General features: G+C 34.2%; 1 protein-coding gene and 1 long non-coding RNA gene across 3 annotated transcripts in view; both read right to left on the minus strand.

Moving 5' to 3' along the window:
* The window catches only part of LOC128550357 (protein mono-ADP-ribosyltransferase PARP14-like), a 47,085-nt gene extending 35,290 nt beyond the window's left edge, over nt 1-11,795 (minus strand). The window contains exons 1-6 of one of the 2 annotated variants that reach the window (XM_053529280.1): nt 11,631-11,795; nt 8,666-8,908; nt 6,611-8,269; nt 6,023-6,312; nt 3,748-3,916; nt 42-160 (exon numbers count right to left, since the gene is read on the minus strand). In XM_053529280.1, coding sequence (XP_053385255.1) covers nt 42-160; nt 3,748-3,916; nt 6,023-6,312; nt 6,611-7,649 — 1,617 coding nt within the window. In that variant the 5' untranslated portion in view covers nt 7,650-8,269; nt 8,666-8,908; nt 11,631-11,795. Of the gene's footprint in view, nt 1-41; nt 161-3,747; nt 3,917-6,017; nt 6,313-6,610; nt 8,270-8,665; nt 8,909-11,630 lie in introns of those variants that run through there. The other variant, XM_053529281.1, reaches the window with a different exon arrangement.
* Nucleotides 11,796-17,679: 5,884 nt separating this feature from the next.
* Nucleotides 17,680-21,925, minus strand: LOC128550358 (uncharacterized). Its single transcript, XR_008368243.1, has 2 exons — nt 20,387-21,925; nt 17,680-19,993 (listed from the first exon to the last, which is right to left on the minus strand). It is a non-coding gene; the product is annotated as an uncharacterized LOC128550358 (long non-coding RNA).
* Nucleotides 21,926-27,798: the final 5,873 nt, after the last annotated feature.

Raw genomic sequence — 27,798 nt, forward strand, 5'->3', positions numbered from 1 at the left:
TTTATAAAAAGTGGATAAAGATAATCGAGAAAAGTAATCACCGCAGTGGTCTGAAGATCTCCCCATTTAAAGATGATCTTCGTACCGCCCGGGAGAGGCGTTCTTATACCAGTTCTTTGAAGATTAAAGTGTATCGACGGATCAGACCTTGCAATCATCTCTGAAAATTTTACAATATATTTTTCGCCTTCATTGATATTCAGCGTTTTATAAATGATCAATTTATACTTATGATAAGGAAAAGAACTTTGTAGCAGGAAATTACATACTGGATCTATCATGTGAGTTTTATGCTCGCGTTACAAAGCATTTCATTGAAGAACTAATATGCATTGTTATGAATATGCAATGCAAACATGTTTCTCCTACAAGCAGGTAAAAATTTACCATCAAAAGACAAATGATCTCAAACAAATGAGTATGTCATTGAATAGTCCAATAATGATCTCACACGGCGTTTCAAATTCAATATTTTTTTTTTCCATTGTCTGAGAGGGAAGGTTCGATGTCATTCGAGAATACACTCAGAGTTGAGTTTTGTTGCTTCTCCTGTGTATATTAATCCACATTTATGTTTTATTATTAAGTATTTAAGTGTAATTGTTTTACATATATATCAGTAAGGACTATTTAACTACTGCAACGGTTCAATCTGGAAAACAAATGATAGTATTAGTCATTTTTTATCATTTTAACATCTGTTCACTCACTACATAAAAGTTTTCGACAGTCTAATTTTGAGAAATGTTTATAGCAAAGGCTTTTCAAACTTGAACCATTTGTCATGCATTCTGAACAATACTTACGACTGTCGATATATTTTGCACTTTTGTCTTTCTTCATAAATATGGCGGACGTAACGCCAGCAACATCCATGTTATATCCACATATTTATCAATTTCAAATAATAAACAAGAGTGCCAGAATGTCACAATATACGCCCGTCACAGCAAATTTCTTTACTCTAGCTGCTGTATTGCAAATGAATTTTAATTTTGTGGTTGTTTAGTAATCATTGTAAGTCTTTTGTTTTCCTAAGTCCACAAAAAAAATTCCTTACCAGGTAGAGAGACCTTAAAATACACCTAAAATTTGAAAGTAACATCTATGTTGTACCACAGAAAAGTGGTCTTGGTTTTTCCCTATGGTCAATTATAAAAAAGTTACAATATAAGTTATTTATAGTAACAACTAAGGCAAGTTAATCTTAAAAAAAAAAAAAAAAAAAAAAAAAAATGTAAGTCCACACAAAAGTCTTCACCAGGTAGAGATTGGTCAAAATACACCTCAAAATTGGATGTAGCATGCATGTTGTACTACAGAAAAGTGGTCTCGATTTTTCCCTACGACTAGTAATGAAGAAGTTACAATATAAGCTATTTATAGTAACAACAAAGGGAAGTAATTCTAAAGAAAGGAACTGTGCATGACACTTTCTCTCATGATGGTGTATAATTGTGCCAAGTTACATCAAAATCCCTCTATGCATGAAGAAGAAATGCTTCGGACAAAGTCATTCTTGTATCTGACCTTTGGCCTCTAAGTGTGACCTTGACCTTTGACCTAGGGACCTGGTTCTTGCGCACGACACTCCGCCTCGTGGTGGTGAACATTTGTGCAAAGTTATATCAAAATCCCTCTATGCATGAAGAAGAAATTCTCCGGACAAGGTTTTCATTCTTGTATCCTTTGACCTCTAAGTGTGACCTTGACCTTAGACCTAGGGACCTGGTTCTTGCGCATGACACTCCGCCTCGTGGTGGTGAACATTTGTGCCAAGTTATATCAAAATCCCTCCAACCATGAAGAAGATATGCTCCGGACAAAGTTTTCTTTCTTGTATCCTTTGACCTCTAAGTGTGACCTTCACCTTAGACCTAGGGACCTGGTTCTTGCGCATGACACTCCGTCTCATGATGATGAACAATTGTGCCAATTTTCATCAAAATCCCTCCATGCATGAAGAAGATATGCTCCGGACAAAGTCATTCTTGAATTTGACCTTTGACCTCTAAGTGTGACCTTGACCTTAGACCTAGGGACCTGGTTTTTGCGCATGACACTCCGTCTCATGATGGTGAATAACTGTGCCAAGTTTCATCAAAATTCCTTCGTGCATGTAGAAGATATGCTCCGGACAAAGTCTGTGGACGCCGCCCGCCCGCCCGCCATCCCGCCCGCCCGCCAGGGGCGTTCCCATAATACGTCCCGTTTTTCAAACGGGCGTATAAAAAGGAAGTTTTCTTACGTATATTTTCTCGTTGACTTGAGTCAGTGTCATTTTTATTATTTATTGTTTTTGCTAAATTATTAACAGATTCCATTCTTTTGGTATTTTATTTATAATAGTTCAACAGTGCTTTTATTGCTCATATCTACTCAATTTCAACCATGATGAAATAACACATCCGCATTCAATATGTTCAATTCTCAAGTGTCCATTAAAAATGAATCTTGTACTCGTAGATTGAAATGCTCCAAAACCCCTGAAATTTAACTTAACTTTGTGGTGTAATGAATAAAATATTAAAGATTATGTAATGAATAACTTTTTGATAATTACAGTCGTAATACAGACTCATTTTATATCCATTTATTAATGCTTGTTAACCTTTCGTTTATTTTGTGAATGACAACAAAAGTGACAGACTGTCACAAGTACACCCGTCATCGAACGTAGCCTAATTCAAGGGGCATAATGCAAAAGTGCTGGGGGTGATTTGGGTGGTTATTCTACTTGGCCGAGATATTATGCCAACAAACATTGTCACCAAGTTTGGTGAAGATCGGATGCAAACTGTTTGACTTAGAGAGTGGATAAGTCTTAATTCGCAGATTTTCGAGTAATTCAAGGGTCATAATCCAAGAATGCCTGGGACGATTTAGCTGTTTATTGAGCTTAATCGAGATATTATGCCAACAAACATTGTCAGCAAATTTGGTGAAGATGCGATGAAAACTGTCTAACTTAGAGAGCGGACAAGGCTAAATTCGCTCTTTTTCCAGTAATTCAAGGGTCATAATCCAAGAGTGCCTTAGACTATTTGGCTGGTTATAGGACCTGGCCGAGATATTATGCCACAAAAATTGTCAGCAAGTTTGGTGAAGATCCGATGAAAACTATCCGACTTAGAGAGCGGACATGCTTTGGACGAGCGCAGATAAATCCTGAAAAAGAAGGCAGTTGAAAATATAATATATATTAATTGAAAGAGGACGCAAAATCAAAGATACACTTTCAATCTTAAAATCGCAAATGAATAGTGATATACCAGATGAATATCAGATGGTGATTTATTTGCAAATTCACGTAGAGTAGAATTAAGACCACTCTATTGTTTGTTTGATATGTGAAATGTAAGTATGAGTATGAGTCTGATAAGCTCATTTACGTCCGAAAATCAGGGTCCTTTGTGGTTAGGGTCATTAACTTCGTTTCTTTGTCACTCAGCTTTTGATCCCTAGCCTCATTAGGGGTGTATAATTCTTTCACGGGAGTAAATCATCCAGTCCAGTGATACTACCGCGGTGTCCACTCATGCCTGAAAAATTAATGCCAGAAGCGGCATCTGGGGCTTTCCTCCACCATGAACAGCTGGAAAGTTTCCGTATGAAATAAGCTTGTGTCGATCCACCGGTTAAAGCCCAATATCTGATAGCCGCATCGGATGTTGGGTCTGATACTTATTAAGTTAATGGCACATAATTATGGGATGACAAATTTGTTAAACAAAGTTGCAGTTATACCTTTTCCAACAGCAATGTTTCGCACCGGCAAATGAAAACATTTGTCTCCGAAGACATCATGCATTTGTTTCTGTATTGTTCTAACGATGTCTGGGTTCGGGTCATAGAAATATATCTCTCGTACGTTCGGAGTGGACTTTAACTTGTTTTTCATGGTGTCCAGTATTATCTGAAATGTACAAAATGAATATCTAGATTCGGTCTGCAATCAATTGTCAACGTCAGAATAAATTACACAAGGAAATAACCTTAAATAAAAGAATATTTCCAAAAGAAGAACATTCTATGGATGAGAGTCGTTTTTACTTGATTGCAACAAAACTATATCATCCCATCATAAAATTGACAAACAGATTAAATAACACAATTAATTATACTTCATGTACATTATATCGTACATTACAATTTATATCAAATTACCAAGGAAATTGTACCTTTGTTTATACTGCGGAACATCAATGATTTATAGGTTATCAAATATCTGACTTTAATTTTGTAACCTCATCAATTCGAAACAAAAGAAAATCAGTTGGGTATTCAAAGTTATATTTCAAGTACTACACAGTATTCAGACAAACATAAAACAAATTCATTTGTGTGTGTACACAGTACTGCGTATAAGGCCCAATCAAATTGAAAAGTTGTTCATCGGATTTTTTTCTGAAAAAGTTGAGGCGGCGAGCGAAAAAATAATTTGGTTTTTGAGAAAATCAGGAGCGAACGAAGAGCGGAGAAATAAATTCGTCTTCATCTGGCTCTCGACTGACTGATAAAAACCTTAGAATAGAATGTACAGCCCTTTTACATTAAAAAATAATTCCCAAGGGATTGAGAAAACCTGACCTTCAGACGCACAACAAAGCGAACTCGTGAAAAAAGGTAATAACATTGGCATACAGTACAGTGTAATCAAATAATGTATGCTTTTGAAAATGCTGTTAGAAAATATGTAATAAACAACAATGCATAACCTTAAACCATACTTATCACATAGATATGTGACTTGAATATTTACTGCGATGAAAATGTAGCATTTTTGCTGACTTTACAAGGTTTTTGATAAGTCAAATATCTCTGCAGATGTTACCTGATCTATTAAAGCTTCTGATTTGAAACTTAGAATAATTATTTACTGTCAAAGTTTACACAGGAGAAACAATCCCATTAACTCTGAATTTAGACAGAGTTATGCCCCTATTTAACTTAGAATATTTTTGTTCAGACTTTATATAATGACGAATAGCTCTGTTACTTTCAAAGCTTCTGGCTATCATGTCCCTTTTACTAGCAAAGCTCTAATTCAGAGAAGTCGAGCATGCTGTCTTATGGAAAGCTCTTTTTCTAACTTGAAACTTTCTTAACATATAAATTTGTTGAAACAAAGTCTCAATTAATGTCAGAAATGGAGATTAACGTGCAATAACGTGTCTACTCGATGATTGGTCTGAAATAATGTAAATTCCTTACCCCACCCAGTTTCGTATACAAATGCTGATCATCTGGACAGGAAAAACAGAAAACAGATAACAGATAAGTGACATGTATTTACCCTTATCAAAATAATGTAGACTGATGTTACCAAATAAATTTGTATGTTTTTTTTTTCAATGAAATTAATCGATTTTTGTAGCAACTCAAGTTGGTAAACATTTGAAGAAAATGGCGTAACTGCATAAAGGGGAAATAACTTTAGTGCAACTAAGTTTAAGTGTTATGTGTGCGTAGTATGTATTTATTTTGATTAAAATCCGTTTTAGAACAATCTGGGAATGGAATTATAAGCATTTATACACCTTAACTTCCGTAACAAGTAGCGCACCAAAAAATTTTGGCTTGATTTTTTTTTTCAATGGGACGAGCGTAAGCCAAAAACAAAAAAAAAATATTTTTCTTTTTTTGTGTTTCTGAAAATATTCGAGCGGCGAATCCGATGAACAACTTTTTAATCCGGTGAGGCCTAATGTTTAAAATATAACACAATATATTTGTATAGGTAAACACAGTATGACTGTGCGATGCCATTAAACAACTTCCAGTTTGTAACATATTTATATTTTTACACACGATATTAATTGTAAATGTAGCTATTTATACACTAGCCATTCCTGTATTTGACAAAGACTTTCCACATTTAAATCAATAACTAATAATTGTATTTAAGTGAAAAATTAACATGGCACGTCTTTAAAAATCAGGGGTCAGTAACCAGCAAGACTTTCTTAAGGTATATATTGATGTATATAGTCTTTTAAAATTGCATAAATGACTACCTTACTTTTGCCGACCTTGACCGTGGAAATCCAAACACACTGACGCTAATTAATGGTAAAGCCACCGAACGTAAGATAAATTCTTTGTTTTTGTTCATCGATTCAAGAATATTTTCAACCACAGTTTGTAAGATGTCATCTTCGTTACTATTTCCACCTTTCCATTCAGGTCCAACAGCATGGATAACTCTTTGGCAAGGTAATTTGCCAGCAGTACCAACGTAGATATCTCCAGGCTGTAATTCACCATTCTTATTGATGTAATCGGTGCAGTCGTCTTGAATAGACTTTCCACCTTCGTTTAAAGATAAGTTAGCATTTTCATTTCTGATCATTCTCAGAATTTACTAAGAATTTAATCACCAGTTAGCTTTAATATTTGAAGTAATCAATAAGAAAAGTTTTGCTCCAACCTTGTTTGTATGACATGTGTTAAAACTATTTAATATAACCGGCATATCAGCTATTGTCAGTATTTTCCAAGCTAAATAGAAATACTTGTTCAATGTGACATTATGTTTACATTTTAGTATAACAAATAATGATGCCAAGGCATTTGAGTGTATAGCAGAACCGATGCTTTCAGTTCTTACCTGCTTTTACAAGAGCTGCAGCAAGACCACCTCTATGTTCTAACTCTTTATTTGCTACATTAACAATAACATCAACTTGGAGGTTTGGGTTTTCAAGTGTTCCTGCTCGAACAAAAAGCGCTTGTCCCGTTTCCAGAATAACAATACAATGCATATCTTCGTTTTTCATTTCATACTGAGTCGCTATTCGAAATTCACACTGATGTTTCGGAATTTCATTAAGAAGGAACTTGTATCCCTCACCATCAGCAAAATAGTCATGGATTCCTTCTTCTTCTAATTGTCTCCACGAAACTTGAACTTTCTTAGCTTCTGTCTGAACAATACTTACAACTTGCTGTCTGACGCTTGCGTTTCTTTTGGCATGTAGAACAGTTTTTTCGGCATCGCTCTCAAAAACATATTTTGGCAGTCCAATTTGTTCCATACTATTTTGAATATTTTTAATGGACTTTTTTTGAATATATTTTACGATATGCGGAGAAATACGGATTTCTTCTTTTGTGACAAGTAAGGTTTCAACTTTTTCACTAATGTCGCCACATACAGGACCGTAATAATCTTTACCACACACAATATGTATCACTACATTTTCTTTTGATATTTTGGAAGTCACTTTTACGTAGGGTCTGTATATGTCTTCAATTTCTTTGATTTTTGCCTTGAAAGTGCTTTCGTTTTCTACCTTTCCTTGTAGCGTCTTATCCTCTTCGATTATGAGCGCCTTTATAGTCTTTTCAATTTGTTTTAGATTTGCTTCACTTGTCGAGAAAACATAGAGTGTATCATTTTCGATCATGTAACCACACCTCTCCCCTTGAACATCTTTGTATGATTCTATCTTATCACGCATTAGCGGAGTGATCAGTATATTTGCAACTTCTTTTGAACTGAAACTAGACGACTGTAAAACTATCTGATTTAAAATTTCTAAGACTTCAATTTTTGCTTTATCTACAGTGTCTTTGTCGCCATGTATTCTAATAACTCCTTTGTTGACTTGGCAATCTACAGTTACTCCTCCAACGGTTTCACCCATCTGGAGGTCAGCAAATGCAGCAAGTTTGATTTTGTTGCTGACCGTAACATTTGCCTTTACAATAGGTTTAGGAGGTTGTATCGCGTCAATATCTTTTTCGAGTTTCGCAAAAGCGTTGTCCTTTTTATGTCCAACGATAGTCAGTCTGTATTCATCTGCTTCTTCATCGATCAAGACAGAATCCAACGGAAAGCGTATGAGAACTTCTTGTACCTTATCCCAGGCATCTGCCGAAAGGTTCTTTCTAACAATAACTATATCATCCAGTATATTTTGCAACAGCTGTCTAACATTCTTCTCCCATGCTCTGCTATGTTCCTGCCTCAGATCATTGTGTTTCCAGTCGAACTTCAATCCTACTTTATTTCTTCCTTCTTTAGCTCAAAAGATGCTAGCGCAAGCTGATTTAAACTTTTGTTCAATGTTGGCTTTGCAGAAATCTTTCATGAACTTTATCTTCATATTATCAATATTGTCAACTGTGATTGGTTTAATTTCTTCAATTTTCCCTGAAGATAATTCAGCCAGAGTTTCTAACTCCTCGTAATATGGTTCTAAAGCAGGCTGACACTTCCTGAACTCCTTGAAGTCATTGTACCCAGTACAGGCACGTTTTGCGTCTGTAATATTATAAATTATTTAAAATATCAAAAAATACACAGTACGTCAACATTAAGATTGCCATTGAGGTCAGTAAGACGGACAGTGAAACCACAAAGCTTGCACTGAAAACATAATCTTCAGATAGGAAATTACCTAACTATGAATATGAGCGATCACACATTAAGTTTCGTTCAGAAATAAGAAAGTTATTAAAAATATCGCTATCATTTAAAAAAGTTTTATTGTCATCGATTTCGGCATTGATGCAACACTGAGATACGCGCATAACTACAGTAACGATAAAAGAGGTTCATCAATGTAAGAACGTCTCGGCTAAACTAATCAAATTGCTTTAATTAATACATATTTAAATTAAAGAATAATAAAAAAAAAAGAAAGAAAAAAAAGCATACCAGCCGCAGATGAAAAGTTCAACACACAAAATCCTTTTGCAGGGTAGAAGTATTTCTCCAAGACATCCAGATCAAGCTCCAAGTTGACCATATCTGCACTTGTAAAGTAATTGTTCACATCTCTTCTGCTTGCATTCTTTGGTAAATTTGTTACTTTTACCATCTTTGTCTCTGACACCGCGCAGATATTTGTTACAGTCCAAAAGTCGCCGGATATCCATTGATTGCGCAAGAAATTCACATCTTAAATTTGAAATGAAACTAGGAATTTACATCATAGATTATATCATAGATTACATTATACACTGACGAGATATGAAAACGCAACAAACATATGCATGAATATATATGTTTACTACAAAAAGCATCACCTTGAAATGTTCAACACATTCACATCTCGATACTCTGTACCCATTGTGTTCAAATTTAATCATCACAACAGACCGATAAATTGACTCAATGTTTGTGTCTTTCCTTCGGTCATATCGTCTGTCTAAACAACTTCGTTTTCAGAAAGTTATTCTTATATTGTATAAAGCGTTCACGATGATCTATTATGAAATGCTCGCGTACTTCATTGTCAGTAATGTGAATGCGGTAGAGCCGTTTTTCTCCAAATACACAGTTAAAGACCCACCACGACCTAGTGACCTACTTTTTTGTCCACAAAAACTTCATGAAAATCATTCTGATAATACAGGGGATATACATCTATACTTCAAGTTTTCAGGTGGACAATTAAGGTCCTTTCTGAATAAATGTGTTTTGACAAATTCATCTGCAAATTTATTCAGTCAATCGCTGTTCAGTATAGTTTTAAGAATATAGATGAATAACTGTCTTACATTGTAGAAACAAAATGTGATTGAAATTTAACTAAATACACTGATTTATGTACAAATTACTACATTAATTCGATAAAATGTTAAGACTTTAAACACACTGTCTTGACCTAATGTATGTCACTGTCATTTTGAAACTAAGTTCTTGTATATCCCATATTTTTTCATGCAAATCATGTATAATTACCATAATAGAAATACAAAAGAATACAGTTATTTTGTGGTGCCTCTTTAAAGACGCGCCACAAAATAACTGTATTCTTTTGTATTTCCATGATGATAATTATACATACTTTGCATGAAGAAAATGAGAAATAACAAGCGTCGAACAGTGACATATATAAGGCCATGACAATGTGTTTAATGTCTAAATATAACATTAAATTAATTTAGTAGTAAGCACAGTACTGAGTTAAGATCGCACTTTGTTTCTACAGTGTAAGATAGTTATTATTCTGTTTTTGAAATTATACTGAAAAGAGATTGACTGAATAAGTTTGCACATCAAAACCATTCCCCTGTCTTAGCATTAAGAAAAACGGTATCCCTGCTTAGCAAGTTCATAAATCTGGCCCTGGAATCTATGGAAGGCTCTTAGTTTGGATTTTTTAAGATGTATATGTCAAGACAATACTCCTACAAATATCTGTGTCGTAAACTAGTCTTTTCCGGTCTTTTAAAAGGTTAATTTATTGAATTTGCGAAAATGTCCCACGTCTTAACATCCTCAAATTTATTCACTTCAGATGCGCGGTTGCACTTTTAGCGTAAACGAGTGGACTCTGAAACAAAAAACTTGTAGCCGAGTTTGGATTTTCATATTAGATGACACTCGTCCATGTTTCCTTTTATTTGAACAGGTTGGTGAAAAGCTATTTAAGAAAATTCAAAAATCCCCTGAGGACAAAACCCCCTTCGCATTTTTTACAAGGAGGACAAAAACCCCTTCGGGTTTTCTTTCACAAGGACAAAAACCCCTTCATCCAATTTTCAACAGGGCAATTAATACATAAAGTTATTTTAATATTTTCTAAACACATTTTGTTGTATGACATATGCAGTAATTTTGGCAACGTTCACTTTTCAGTCTGATTAATTTTAATAATTAGGGAATAAACTCTAATAATTGTATACAGTTATAGAAGAAGTGCATCAATTATCCATATTATACTCTTTAATTATCTTCCGGACACCTCTTTCTATTCACATTCAACTGATGTACATAATTACAGATAAATTACCTATTCACACACTGATTTTGCTGTGTTTGTCTTGTTGGAATCTAAAGTTAATTGAATCAATACAAGAGCTGTCCGTAAGACAGCGCGTCGACTCTTCTAGTGCTTGGCTCTAAATTAGAGCTTTGCCAGGTAAAAAAAATCCAAGTTAAAAAGGGACATAAGTCTGTCAAAATTCAAATCAGAGTACTGGGGATTATTTCTCCTGGTGTAGACTTTGACAGTAAATAACTATTTTAAGTTTCAAGTCAAAAGCTTTAATAGTAACAGAGATATTTGACTTTATCAAAAATTTTAACAAAAATTTCTAAGTTAAAAAGGGGTGTTCTGTCAAAATTCAAATCAGAGTTATGGGTTTTGTTTCTCCTGGTGTAGACTATAATGGTAAAAAGTATTCTAAGTTTCAAGTCAATAGTTTTGATAGTAACAGTAATATTTGACTATCAAAAATTTTAACAAAAATGTCTAAAAAGGGGCATAATTCTGTCAAAATGCAAATCACAGTTATGGAGATTGTTTTTCCTGGTGTAGACTTTGATTATAAATAACTATTTTAAGTTTCAAGTCAATAGCTCTGATAGTAACAGAGATATTTGACTTTATCAAAAACATTATCCAAAAATTCTAAGTTAAAAAGGGGCATAATTCTGTCACAATTTAAATCAGAGTTTTGGGGATTATTTCTCCTGGTGTAGACTTTAATAGTAAATAAGTATTTTAAGTTTCAAGTCAATAGCTTTGATAGTAACAGAGATATTTGACTTTATAAAAAACTTTAACCAACGGCGACGCCGACGCCGCCACTCGTCCCCCTAAAAGCTTAAAGCTTAATTTGCTTTTGTGGTTTAAAACAAAGTTGTTAAAATTCTTCATAAACAAACTAACCGTTTTCTTCTTTGAATTCTAGAAGTGCTTTCCTTCTGTATTTGCCGAGATTTATAATCGGTTCTGCATTTGATTTTTTCTTGATGAACGTTTTTAGTCTGTTTTTTTTTTTTCATAACTTCTTTCCCGGACGCCTCCCATTCAACTATAATCAACTTTCCTATACTTGTCTCTGTAAATTTATAATTAGTGCAATTAAACGTGTGAGAAAAATGACTTTTCATTATTGCCATCCTGTAGTGCAGAAGTTTTCCTGTTTGTTTCTCCACCACTGTTTTCAACTTGCAACATCAGTAATTCTTAAATACGGATCTCCGTTGCCGAGTGGTTACGGTCGCTGACTTTCACTCACTTGCTTCTCATGCTGTTGAATCGAAATCTGGCTTGAGATGTAGAAATCTTTCATGTGAGGATGCCATCAAGCTGGCGTAATGAAAGTCGGTGGTTCCACACAGGTGCACACTCGTGCTTAAAAGATGCATTGAAGTGCACCTGGGACCACGTTTAAAATCTTGAACCTCGGCATATTACCAATAGTTGTGTTGGTTACAAGAAAATAAGTATGCCTCATTGATATTAACACTTCAACTTTTACCCTGCTAAATTTCTAAAATAGACTGGTCCATCATTTCAATTGGGGAAAAGTCATTTATTATTTGACTGGGTGTTCACTGAAAATTTACTGACTGAACAGCGAACAGTTTAGTCCATGTTCAGCCTTCATGGATCCTGGTCTGCACTGGTCGCAAAGGCAGAATCACTTGCCGTCATCAGGCTAAAGGTTAAACACTTATCATTTATCAATAATTTCTTTTGGATTACTGCAAATTCCTTTTGTGATAACTGGTTTATCTACAAAGCGTAACATGATCAACAGAAACATGTATCAAATAATGAAAAACGAATGTGTATTATTTAAAAAGAAGAAATAAGACCTTTTTGCATTGCAAAGACAATTACATAGCAAAAATGTTTTTCAAATGATGACCTTTTCATATTCTTGTGTTTTACTAAAAACATCTAACAAAAGAATGGACATTATTTTTTTATAAACTTTCCTTTGCTTATTTTCACATCTTACGGTAGTTTTTTAATTAAATCTTCAACACTGATGGCGCTTTTAGCTTAATAAACGGATTTAAAAGATTTTATTTTGTGATGTTAGAAAATCCTCAATAATTCCGTTTTTAGACACATTCATCTTTGTTGTTTATGTGATGTTAACCATGATTCGTATATAACGCTATATTGCTCGAAATTTAACGTTAATATGAAACATCTAAACATTTTAATCAAATTTTTAAAAAAATTCTATTGTGCTTCACCTCTAAACTAAAATATGCTAAACGTGACTTAAAACAAAAAGAAACTTTTTTTTTGATTAACTAAGTCTTACCATTTTGCAGTTCTAAAAAACCCGTAACATAATTTAATACTTTTCCCCTTGGAATTACCCCTAACTTTCCCCTTTTACATTTAAATAAAAATCAAAAAAAATTTTAAAAAAAACAACTTACCGGGCCCTATTTTTAAATCAATTTTTTCACCCAGTTCAATCATTTTTTACTTAATCCTATAATCTATTAAATTTTTGATCGATCAATTAAAAAGGAACACGATTCTTTGATTCCACACAAGGAAGTTTTATTTCTTAAGTTACCCCCCCCCGACAAAAAAATTGTAAGTGGGGTATACGTTTTAGGGTTGTCCCCTCCTCATCCCCTTGACACAATTTTTTGAAACTTCAACAAATGATATAACAACATATTGTGCATGGGGGAAAAAGTTGGTTCTTTCAGAAAAAAAAAAATCAGAGTTTCGAGCTTTGTTTTTTTGTTGTATACTAATAAAAAAACACAACCGGTGCGCACCATTTTTTTCTCTCCCCTTTTACAAATTTAAAGAAAAATTCACACAAGTAACAAAAGTGCTGTGCATGGGGCTTAGGTTCTTTAACAACAAAAATTGCAGATTGGGGGCTTTGTTTTTTTAACATACTATGTACATATTCTGTAGCAATCTTTTCGCGCCTAATCTTCGAACCCTGCCCCACAATTTAATGAAACTTCACACAAGTGATCATTACCAACCCTAGTTGTGCATGGTGCATGTTACGTTCTTTTAGATAAATATTCTACGTAGTTATGGGACTTTGTTTTTTGTTACTATATTGTATACATACAGTCTATATACATACAGTCCACATAATTATGCAATCTTGTGTGCGTCAAATTGCAATGTACTGTGTCAGTGCATGCGGGGGGCGTGGGGTACATTCATCACCTTTAGTGATAGCTCTAGTTTGGTAAAGTGACAATCTAAGAGATCTAAGTGTGAGGTGGGACCCCTTTGTTAACAAGGCATGTTATATACAAAATTGTTTTGTAATGTCTGTAGTATCTGGAACTGCCAGCATAAATTGTCAAAAAATTCGAGGCTTAACTGTGGTTAAGGAACCAGCATGGGAGCCATCTGGTCTAGTCGCGTAAAGGCAGACAGGTTCGTGAATAGTATTTTGTCACTTGGCATGGCCAGAGAGGTCTAAATTAAAGCTGGTTTCTATTTAAATTTCATTGTAAATCTCATCCTTCATAGACTTTATAGATTATAAGTAATTTTTCTCATCGTCGTTAAGTGACTGTTTAAAAACCGTCAGTGACACCGTTATAAGCATGGCTAAATCCCATGTTTCTTTCGTGTTGTTCGTGTGCATGTTTGAACATCAAGGTATCCCCCGGCCTTTCGTAGTTCTTTGTACAAAGTTTCTTTTGACACCAATCGCCCTCCTTGCAGTAGCAAAATGGAGGCTCTCAGAAAATATTCGTCTTCCTCGATAATCATGTCCTGTATTAAATGGGAAAGCTCTTAATCTACATTTCGGCAAAACAACGGAACCGTATCTAGGCCCAAATGCTCATCTGAACAACGGAAATACCATGAAAAATGATATTAATTCTACTCATATGCGAATTTAAGGGCAAAGTCTAGGGATTTATTTGGTCAGGTCGTTGTTCTATCCCAGGGGCCCGGTCTTGTCTGAAAAATGCTCAAAGGGGCTTCATTACAAAAAGCTGGGAAGTCGCTACTTGTATATGACCTATAACTGTGTCGATGCGACGTTTAACCCAACAAATCAAAATGAAGTAATGTAAAATACACTTTTTCCCGTTAAAAGCTGTTACTGTGAAAGCTTATTTAAAAGATGATTTTAACTGATCTGATTGCATGTATGTGATTTATATACATGATATATACATGTTTAAGCTTAATGTTGTTGTACGATTAAAACACGAATACCTTAATGCAGAGTGGATCAAAATAAGTATTTAAAGCGCCCTAAAGTCGTTTCATTTTATTTCCAAAAATAACATTATATCATTTTTCAAGAAGATAAATGCACAAAACTTATCAGTAAAGAAAATATCAGTTGAAACATGTTACGCGCTATTAAACGCTTTTGTTTCAATTGAAGTGCATATTTTGTAGAGATCCCGCGTATTCTAACAACTGTATTATTAGTTACTAATCGAAAAGTACCTACTATTTAACATGTTATTTTAGACCGGGTGTAGTTAATTATGATGGTTATTGTTTTAAAGAAAAATACTCCAATTATAGTGATAAAGTTGTTTTTAAGGTATTAGGCCCCTAATAGTAATGTTTAAAAATAGCATTTGCTTGGTATATACTTACAGTCGACCATGCTTCGCACTTTGTTGCAATTTTTTCAGAACTTTTACCGTGCCGTTTTTTTATTATAAATTTTGTGTAATTTATGGTATTTCCTCAAGCTCAAGTAGAGACAAATTTCAAAGTGGCGGCCTTTATCCAAAACGTTTGCAAAGAATTCATAATACCATTATTTTTTATGAAAGAATCATCAAACTATTGGTAAACAATTATAAAACTAAGAAATAAAAGTGTCAGTATCATTTTTTCTAGGGCGCATCAAGTAAACGGATTTAATTTATGGGTGGGTGCTAGGGTATTTATATATATATATATATATATACAGTCAAAACCGGCTGCAGAACCTCCCTTGGGGACTGAAAAATGCCGGTATTTGTGAAAACATATATTTTCTCAAGACAGATGACGTGTGACCATAGTAAGCAGGTTATATTTTTTGGAGGCTGTCTACAGTACGGGTCTGACTGCATAAGGGAGTTCATCGGTTCTAAGACAAAGGTGAATGTACCAAGTAATATAGCAAAAACAAAACAAAATTATGTGGGATAAGGCCGTGACTTTATTGTAAATTTTCAAATGAAAATTATGGCATATTGTAAATATATAGCATGGTATATATGAAAATGATGAGAAAATATGAAAGACAAAGCTCCAGCTAAAATGCCTGGAAGCAACATAGCAGCGCGAAGGTGCAGAAAACTATGAAAATAAGCGCAGAACATACCAGATCTAATAGGAAATTGTAGGTTCTAGTACTTCGCACTAATGAGAAACGAGGCAAAGATGCTCTCAGAGATCTCTATGACATGAGATGATATATCAACAAAAATATTCTTCCTAGATTAAGTAAATGCGAAATGAAACATAACACCAATATCAAAATAAAATCTGATGTAAGTCAAGAAAGTCTTCAGCAAGCAAACGCACGAAAATATTAAAATATTGAAAAAATTGTTTCAATGTAATATATGAACAAACGGACCGGTGCGAGGGAATGGTTATAGCAAACTATGCTACAATAATAATATAATCCATCCAAGCGATTGACTGAGCTAACCAGCAGACTGGAAACGTAAGAAAACAGGGGGGATTTACATGTCTGTTTCAACATAACCCATGTGTTAGAGGTTTGTAGCAAAGTGATCCACAAATTATAAAAATATGTACGGACCTACACGTACATATAACAAATGCAACTTTCGACTGATCACTAATAATCGTATGGCCGATAAGTTGAACAACCCTGTTTTATATAAGACACAGTCAATCCATGGACCAGGTGAATGGCCGACCACATGGTACAAGGCCCCCTCTAACGGTTAAAGAGCGCCCGCCCAATAACACCAATAATAAGAGATGACCAACCGAGCGCGAGGTTGCAGATACGAGAAGGTCAACCTAGACAAGTGAGCTTTTATTTTGATACTGCCGTAGTATACAAGAATAAAAATTTTTGTGGATCACTAAATATTGCTCACAACACGGACAAAAATTAAAATGAAATTAGAATTGACTCGAGCCAAACAATTTAATAAAGAAGACTTTCTTTACTGTACCCCGTATAAAGATTACAATTTGTAAGCGCCATTTAAGTCACGACAATAAAATAATTCTAAATTGATGAAATCAGATAAATGCAAATAATGTATGTTTACTAAAAAAAATCAAGTTTATATACGCATACACGCCTTATTTCTTTCCTTTACTATATAACTAATACTAAACAAACAACTTAAACTGGTTTCAAAGATGGCGGTTAACTGCTGTGCATATAACAATCAATATCCCAATAACACAATGCATCAGTAGAACGCCTTCGAAATATATATAGACAAAAATATCATAATTCTTTCCAAATATGCATGTACTTAAGCAGTCAATATGCCGAAAGAAACATAAAATATACCGGACTATTTATGAACATAAGCAGTAAGACAGAATACAGAATGGACAATTCATATGTAATATGACAAATACTTGTCATGTTATCTTAATCTTTACGCATTATTATTATTACAATTATTATTTTTTGTTTTAATTTCATCTAAAAACTACCCAGAAAGACAGGTTAATCGTATGCTGCGAGCCGGCTGCCCCAACCCTAACTCTTTTCTATTTTTTATGATATTTTTATATAAGAGGGGGGAGGTAGGGAGAATCCGAGGCTCTGACCAGCGAAAAGGCTCTCTCCACCCCCTGCTTTCCGAGTATTTACTATCATCAATGTTTCTAGTAGATAAAAAAAATGTGCCAAACAGAACAAAAACAACACGAAAAAAACAACAACTGGGTAATGTTCATGAGCTGTCATCGAATTATAAATCGATGTACCAAACGATGTCCTACAAAAATATTTCAGTTATGTTTTTTTTTTTTTTTTTTTTTTACAGAATAAATGACATTAAGACCATCTCCTCATATTTCTGCAAATACAATGCCAGAATTTGGCGAACCTGCATGCTATCGCTTTGTGTAGTAAACCCGTACTAATTCATGATATCTTCGTTCTTAAATTCAAACCAAATTTAACAAAAAAACAACAAACAGAGTACCAAAAAGAAAAAGATAGTAACATTCGGAATGTTTATAAATGAATACATGCAGTTAAAAATCAAGCCCGTTTCATTCAACCGTATTGTTCCATGATGATTAAATGTACCAACAGAAGCATACTAGCAAAATTGAGTTTATACACACACACTGTAAAGAGTTTGTTCTCCAATAGACAATAGATTACAGAAGCGGCGTGACATGTCTGGTGCAGCAGTACATTTTGTGGCAGGGTTCAGCAGTACGATTCACCATTGTGACCCTGAAACAGATTAAACTTGACGGCAGAAATATGTGAAAAAACAACAAAGTTACTGTAATGGGAAGGGTGGGAGGGAATTTTTGTAAACGATCTGTCCTCTACGGATTTCCGATAAAGAATGTACTTGTCACTGCACTAAATTTGCCCATGAAAATTCCGTGGGATTAAAACTTGTCAGACTAGTATTTGAACTGATACGACTATAAATACAAATACAGGTGCGGATTAGCAGTGAGGCGTTATGTTAGAAAAGACGATACCCACCAAAATTAAAACAATTTATTTCATCAGAGAACATAAATTTACTTAATTTATGGGTGGGTGCTAGGGTATTTATATATATATATATATATATACAGTCAAAACCGGCTGCAGAACCTCCCTTGGGGACTGAAAAATGCCGGTATTTGTGAAAACATATATTTTCTCAAGACAGATGACGTGTGACCATAGTAAGCAGGTTATATTTTTTGGAGGCTGTCTACAGTACGGGTCTGACTGCATAAGGGAGTTCATCGGTTCTAAGACAAAGGTGAATGTACCAAGTAATATAGCAAAAACAAAACAAAATTATGTGGGATAAGGCCGTGACTTTATTGTAAATTTTCAAATGAAAATTATGGCATATTGTAAATATATAGCATGGTATATATGAAAATGATGAGAAAATATGAAAGACAAAGCTCCAGCTAAAATGCCTGGAAGCAACATAGCAGCGCGAAGGTGCAGAAAACTATGAAAATAAGCGCAGAACATACCAGATCTAATAGGAAATTGTAGGTTCTAGTACTTCGCACTAATGAGAAACGAGGCAAAGATGCTCTCACCGATCTCTGCGATATAAGATGATAACTACAGATTTCAACGAATGTAATGCATTTTAGATTTTAGTACTTATAAGATTTACAATATGCCATACCGAAATGCACATTACGTGTATTGAGGGCCACTCAACATTTTATGAAAATAAAATTCGCCAAAACGAGGTATGCAGTGAATACACGTTTACTCAATAGGTACAGCAGGTCATTGACAAACAGTTAGTCTAGAGCTAGAAATTCCTTTTTGCTATGTACCTTAATTTTTAAGATGTATCAAAATCTATGAAACTCGCTGCATATTTTACATATTGTATCTCTTTAAATGTTACAATGTCATTCAGGTACATGTACATATTATCCAATAGTTCGATTACTATAAGTCAGGGTCATCATGAAATCTTTTGCTGAGGTTTCAGTCAAAATGTATTATCTATTTATTTTGAACGAACATCAGACGAACGGACGGACGGGCGGACGAATAGGAAACCATTAGCCATAAGACTTTCAATTAGAAGAGTCTTACTGTCACTGACTTGTTACGTCATAAACAGAATATGCTTGAACAGTTTCCTGTGACGTCTTCTTTGCATTCATATTATTGAAATTATTATTCATATCATTATTGTTATTATAATTGTTATTATTAACATTATTCTCATAATTGATTCAATTCTGTTTTACACCTATTTTCGATATTTCTTGATTATTTCGTTTTCTATATCAATGCATTTTTATAACTTATTCTTTTACATTCAGGCAGTTAAGTAATGCATGCAACGGACCTAGATATATCGGATCTAATAAAATTAACCAGGTACAGCAGTTACCTTTCAACACAAGGCGCCCCAATAGCTGCCGACCCCGACCATGCCACGCCGCTCCTGCAGCTAAACTGTTTAAAGACATTAGGAGAATAGCCGGTTGACGACATTAATTTTCTGCAGCCCCTTACCAGAGATTGACCGTGTTAATGCTGGTGTTACAGTTGCTGACGTAATGAATTGATTATCCGCATCAAAGCGTACAGGCTAGAACTGCGTCTAAAAATAATGTGTATGCATTTCATTAGCGTGTAACAAAATTGATAACCCAAATCCATATTTTAGTCATTAAGAAATACATTTAAAGCTGAATATTGTTCAAAATATAACAATAATCTGTATTAATTTATATAAGTCCTTGTATATGATAATCTTTTGCAGAACGGAACCATGCAAAGTATTAGCAGATTCGGTTCGATTAACTTGTTTCATGGGAAATCACTCAAGGCACTCCCAAGTATAGTGTGGCTTATTCCGTTTAGCTCAGAATGTTTGTGTTTTTATTTCTATAGCACCGTTCTCCATAAGTTTCGTTGTTTTGCTGGATTTTATTCTTATGTAAAATACTCCCAGAAACAGTAACCAGACTTAAGTATGAAAAGCACATCTTACCTTACTTCGAACATGTCCGCATTATATTGTTTAACAGTTCTGAAAGAGCTTTGTAATTTCATTACAATAAATTAATAATATATCTATAAATCCGTGAATTATTTGATTTAAACATGACGCTTTCATGCTTTAGGAAATATTTCTACAACTTAGAATTGTGACAGTATGTTATTAATTTTCATAAGCATCGCTTATCATTTACTGTTATACATTACAACAGCTGAGATCTAGGTTACACTGCTGATGTATAAAATGAAAATATATCTTACGTTTCTTTCTATATCTAACAAACAGCAGCTAACCAATATGTTACATTATGAAAACATCCAATATACACGTATCTTTCTTGTCAGCTGTTAATGTTTCATGCCATGGTACGAACCCAACTGGAACGTTCTCTTGCCAGTATAGCTAATCAAGTTAATATAGGCAATTTCGTTCCTGGACACGTAAAAAGCGTAAGCTTACATTACCTTGTTACATACCAATTTTCCTATGTGCAGTCTCTACGAACACTTCAACCATCTGACTGAAATACTGTTGAAAACGGCATGGAACCAATTAATTGTATGTCGCTCCTTTCTCATCGGATCTGTTAAGCTGTAACTAGACTATGCAGCATGCTTTTTATCATTTGAAGCAAGATATTTAAAGTATAATTTTGACAATTGGTAAGAAACAACCAAATGTATATTTCTATTTGATTTAATGACATATAGTTTGTAATTTTTTTTTTTTTCGAAATTATATTAAGCTACAAGCAAAATTCTTTGATTAATCCCAGCGATACTAAATCATGTTACAAAATATTTCCGCAGCAATGTACGTTAGAAATGCATAAACCTCAATACACCTCGGGTGAAACCAGTACATGCAAATTGTACGTATGATTAAAGTCCATAGATAATAATGACCGAGAATAATGTACAGGAACTAACGTACTGCATTTTTGCGCATGTACATGCAAACCAAAAAAAAAAAACGCTCGACCACACCCATGTTTTATCTGTGAGTGTTTGTCAGCTCACTATGTCTGTTAATTTTATTTATTTATTTTTATATAACTAAAATTCACTTCAGACTGATTCAGTCAGTGATTGAATAAAACCAAATAACCAATATCTTGCTGATTGTACGATGAACACGTGTCTCCGTTACTTTCCAGAGGACATATTCAAATGCCGTATAAACAGAAAGTTGAGCAATCAAAATTATAAGCGCAGACATCTAAAGACAATATATAATGTATACTCATCTCAATTGCGAATTCTCAAAACAGTAGCGCTGCAGTTTTCCGTCTTAATCTTCTTTAAATTTTTGTAAACGATCTGTCCTCTACGGATTTCCGATAAAGAATGTACTTGTCACTGCACTAAATTTGCCCATGAAAATTCCGTGGGATTAAAACTTGTCAGACTAGTATTTGAACTGATACGACTATAAATACAAATACAGGTGCGGATTAGCAGTGAGGCGTTATGTTAGAAAAGACGATACCCACCAAAATTAAAACAATTTATTTCATCAGAGAACATAAATTTACTTAATGAGACAGATTTCTATCTCCAACATGAAAAATTAAGGTCGAATCCTGCAGGTCTGTTTTGAATTTTGCTCACTTCATTCAAAAGTAACTGTGGGGCAGAGGTAAAACCTACCTACATTTCTTCCACAATATGTAATCTAAAGAATGAAGGCAAAATAGAGAACTTTTACCGCACGTAACTCAGTATTTTTAAAGATGTCGAACTCTACCCCTTCTATTTCAGAGGTAAATTCACTTTGAACAGCAAGAAATTGCTTATCAAATGAATATTTTCCACTTTTGTACAATAAATCAATAACAAGTCTTGAAAGAAGTAAAAACTTACTAGAAAAAAAGAAAAATAAGGAAAAAAAATGGTCCCAGTGGGGCTTGAACCTACGCCCCTCTGAAAATTGCAGTCAAAGTACGTTTATGTAGAAATTGAGTACTCATCAAAAAGGAGATACTCTATTATGGGCCTAATACCTTAGAAGTAGAATTGTGTTCAAGTCTTCTTATACTATGAAGTAGTTTGGCTCATAAATCCTAGTTTTAAACTAATTACAATTTCAAATATATTTTTTCGACGAGTCATGATTAAAACATACAAATATAAGATAAGATAGACCACCAGCTGTCCATGTTTTATAAATGTTACAATAGCTTGTTAAAATGAACTGAGATAAAAACGTAACGCATTATGAATTCAAACATTTGCCAGTTATATAAATATATATCGTCTTAAAGTGTCGTGTTTATTTACGCTGCGTTAACTAGTCATTGTTTCTCCCCTGCCATTTTTATAATATCAATTTATTTTTAGTTATAAGGGAGAAAATTTGGTAAAAATTACATACTATTAATGGAAATTTTTATCTCCCTTTTAAATATATCATATATAGTATCAAATATAGGCACACGGGTTAGAATCACAAGATATTGCGACAGAAAAACAAACCAATCTATAGCAAGTCTGTACTTTAATTTGCAAACTGTTCCAAACATATCTTATTCTGCCGTGTTTTTATAGAATTTTACGCATTTCTGTTTAGACTTAATATTTATACACATATCATAAACAATATATTTTTTATTGTTAAAATATGTTCTCATATCTACACCTTATACAAATTGGAATCTCTATATAAACCCACAAGCTTGGTGATTAAGTTTTTTTTAAGAATACGTAGGTATTATTTTCATTAACCTCCCCCCAACCCCCGCTCCCCACCACCAACTTTCTTCTAACTCGTTCTCCTGCTATCCTTATTTCATCTATTTATATTTAAAAATCCCTTGATCACCTAGTGTTAATAGCTAAAATATATAGTTTAAGTATCAGAGCTTACTCTATCAGCCAGTACCATTTACGTTTTCAGAGTTGTGAATCCTTTAGTATCTGTAAGATATATCCTGTCTCCAGTTTTTTCTTATTTATCCATTTCCCATTCCGCTATCCCGCTATCTATTTTTCTCTGTATTTTTACTATAATCAACTCGGTCAATATAATAATTATAATAATAATAATAACGATAATAATAATGATAATAATGATAATGATGGCATAACATATTTGGCTACAGCACGCATGGTCCTCTTAAATAATAATGTAAAGAATCTACCCTTCAGAAATGATTTATAGCAAAAGAGTGTTTTAACACTTACTTATGCACGATGGACGGTTATACGTCGGGCGTAATAATTTCACAAAGGCGCAGCCCGAGTGAAATTATTTGTAAGACGTATTACCGCCCGAGTGTATAAATAGCGTTAAAATACGGTTTTGGTATAAATTATTCCGATTCTAATATGCCCTTAATCTAAAACAGTACTAGATAAAATATAGAAGCGCTCTTTCTTGGTCGCAACAAAAAAACCCAAAAACATTGACGTCACCGCACGTTAACATGACGTCATTCTAGCGTAAGAGTGTTTTAACAGAGAAAAGCATAATTATAAGAATGAAATTTCTGTTACACCTAACCGGAAGACAACGGACCTCCGACGGGAACACAATTTTTAATCCGTTTGTCTCTCCGTCCGCATCTGTTTCTTGTCAGTTTCTCATCTGGTAAATGCGAAATATCAGGCAATGTCCGTTCAATCCGGTTGAAAGTTTTGAGCATGCACAAAACTTGAAACGGACTCCACCGGGCACAGATACCAATGCTGAATGTACAACAGATTTACGCTGGCATGCGTTTTGTTCGGAACTTGTGCGTTCCTTGTCCTGTCCTTGTCCAGTTTGCGTCTTCTGATGTCTGATGAACATTATTTATGATTGGGTTACATACTATATACCTGACATGCAACAGGCCAGCTGGTGGTGTTCGGACACTGTCCGCATGTTCAGCTGAAGATTACTGACAAGGAACGCATGGAAACTGACTTATAACGGATTAGAAACGGTGGTCCACTGTACCAAATAGAAGAGGATGAATAATTGCAAGTGCCTACCTGGTGATCTAGCCCTCAGTAACCGGATGCCTAGCCTGTTCTCTAGGGATAATTTCCGGAAATCATGCATTTTTTTCCGTTCAATACCGTATCATATTTAAGATAATACGTTGCTTTCTATTTATGATGCTGCTTATGAAGTTACTGACGTTGTCTGAAAGCATTCCAATATCAGTAGGGGAAACTTACCGTTCGGGAAACCATCTATGGGGTTTTCCCTACTTTCCGAACAGAAAACATGATGCTTAATACAGTAATTTGCTTCCCGTTCGGGAAACAAAATCATTATTTTATCAAGGGACATGAATATAAGAAGCGACAGACTCGCCCTCACTCTGAAAGGCATGTTGTTTTAACCATCATGGTGAGAAGTGACCTAGATTTAAACCATGTATCAGTAAGAGCGGCCTGTCGCTTCTGACTGCTGACAATAGATAACAAATGCTGACTGAATAGTATAAGGCGGTGACATTTCATGGCATATTGTACGAGATATAAGTATCATGAAATGAAGCATGAAATGATAGAAACAAAATAAACAACGCTATGATGATGAAGCTATCATGACAAGCACACATACACTAGACAATGCAAGGAGAATGCATTGTAATAGGCAAGTCCAGCTACAGAAAGTCCGAGGCTAGATGCTCAACGAATTCTTAACACAATGATGATAGTTTTATCTCTATGCTAATGATTATGTAAACAATATGCCATACCGAAATGAACAAAGTGTGTTGGGGGCCACCAAATATTTTATCAAATAAAATTTGCCCACAAAACGGTACATTGAATACCATATGTACCTACTTAATAGCCACATGCAAACATTCATTTCTTTTAATAATACCCGGTATCAGATTTTTTCGTCTTATGTACTTTCAAAGATGATATTATTATACCTCACATAAATGTCCAATGCAAATTTCCCATTAGTTTAACTTGAATAATATATCATATTCCCCAGCGATTTTATTTCACATGCGCAAAATCGTTATTTTTAATTTCTGCGCAGGTGATATGATCCGTAATTTCATATCACATGCGCAACAACGTTATTTTGTTTTTCTGCGCATGTGATATTATTTTTTCATATCACCCGTTGAGAGATTGATACTTTAGCATTGATTAAAACAGTGAGTCGATAAATTTTAGGACGAGGCGCTTATATAATTATACTTTAGGATTAAATTACCCCTTTCTGCTGCTCTTGCATGTGCGAACACGGCCGAATTTTCTTTTTTATGCTACGTGCAAAATATTTCGAAAACAATTTTTCATCAAATATTGAATCGAAACTACCACAATAAGTTTGGAAATGATCTAACTAAGAAAATGAGTGCTCACACTTATATGTTTCGTTTAGAAAAAAGAAAGTTATCGCCGTTTTTCGAACGCTACTGATTGACGCAATGTTAAAATATCAGAATAAATATAGGGGTCAGCTATATGTAAACGTCTCGATTAAATCTATCAAAAAAGTCTTATTACACGGCAAAGTCGCCACAAATTATAAGTGCTAACAAATAAAGACTCTTTAATTCTGTCTTCATTATTTGGTTAGTAATTACTTTTTAATGTTAAATAAATTACTAGGTTGATTTTCCAGTAAATGCTTTGACCCTTATAATCTTTCGGTATAATAAAATAAATATTACATTCCTGAGAGGGTGATATGAAAAATGTCCACCCCTCGAAATATGAATATAGACCTCGGCTGGCGCCTCGGTCAATATTCATATATCTCGCGGTGAACATTTTTCATATCACCCTCTCAGGAATGCAATATTTATATAATATTAGGTTTCTTACTGTTAGAAATTATTTTTTTTATAAAGGAAGAAAGCAGAATGATACAAATATACATGGAAGTTACTTTTACCTTAGAGACAATAATAAAACATTTCAAACTAGGTTGATTTTCATGTTCTTTTACCCAATTTTTACACAAAAAATAACGGTACTGAATATCTGAAGCATTCTATGTGTTGAACATCTGAAGCACAGTATAGGTTGAAAATCTAAAACACTGTATTTCTTGAAAATCAAAAGCACCGAATGTGTTGAAATCTGAAGCACCATCAGTATAGAAAATCTAAAGCACTATATTTACTGAAAATATATCAATCACTTCTTAAACAAATCGTTTCATTGTAAATATACCAGCTTAAAAATTGATGCTTTACTTTCTGAATACCGAAGCAAAGAATGTTGCCTCAAGAGGAGTCTAAATGATGATAAAATATAAGTGGAAATGTAAATGTTTCAATGAGAGATAAGCCTATGCACCCTGTATGACAATTTTACACTTAGATTTCTCTCTGCAAATTGATTAATATCAGAAACTCATTCAAGGCCATTTCTATATAATTAGAGGTATGGCTTATATGCATTAAATGTTTTTAGAATACATAATACAGAAAGCTATTATTCAGATTTGAGCCATGAGCTTCTCATCACTACAGCATGTACATATTAAATCAAGGTCATCCTTTAAAACACATTTACAAAACATTGGTTGTATTTTTTGGGTTGAATCATAGCATAACGATTTTTTGAATGAAGTGAATATTCCCTGTTTTTCGTCATTTACCGAAACTTCGGAACGTGATACCACCTAAAGTAAAGGTGTCTTTTTGAAAGTCTTGTCGCATTTAGAATAGAACCCCGTCACAGAATGACGTTAGAAACCATATGACGGCAGTACGACATGTGCAGGGGCAAATACAGGATTTGATGTTAAGGAGGCACATAATCCTTTTATACTGAGAACAAAAGAAATATTACCTGAGTGTGCGAGCGTAACGAGAAATGAAATGAAAACCCACCACTTCCAAAGAATTGTAACATCTCCTTGTTTCCTTGCCTTTGCAGTAACGTTGCAGTGCTGAAATTTCATATAACTTGGTGGAACGTAGTTTTCAACAATCGTTTATTCTTATGCATTTGCAATCGTATTCATTTTAAAGGGGGGCAACTGAGAATGTTTTAATTATCCGTCGTACGGGACAGTACTGTAGAAGTCTGAACGGACAGGTAGATTGTATGTAAACATGTTGTTTGTTTACCAAACATTTATTTGTTTTGATTATATACTCCTAAACCTTATGTTTTAATAATGGTGACACGGTATATATCTCCACAGACTGATTATCCGGACACGTGTTGTGTGTTAATGTCAAAGGATGCCGCGGTACCAGGATCTTCTAATAAGTGGTACGGTCGGATTCTACTTTGCAACGGTAAGTTCAGTTGTTGTATAGTTTCAACATTTGGGAAATATGGGCTACAAGCAATCTGCTTTTTAAATAAAACGTCAATATCTTTGACTGTGTTCAAAGTATACGGTTTCATGGTTCTATTTGAAAAAAAAAAAACAACAACAACAACAACAAAACAACAACAACAACACGAAAAAGCTACACGTAC

The sequence above is a fragment of the Mercenaria mercenaria genome, chromosome 17 (assembly GCF_021730395.1).
Source record: "Mercenaria mercenaria strain notata chromosome 17, MADL_Memer_1, whole genome shotgun sequence".
Classification (NCBI taxonomy): Eukaryota; Metazoa; Mollusca; class Bivalvia; order Venerida; family Veneridae; genus Mercenaria; species Mercenaria mercenaria.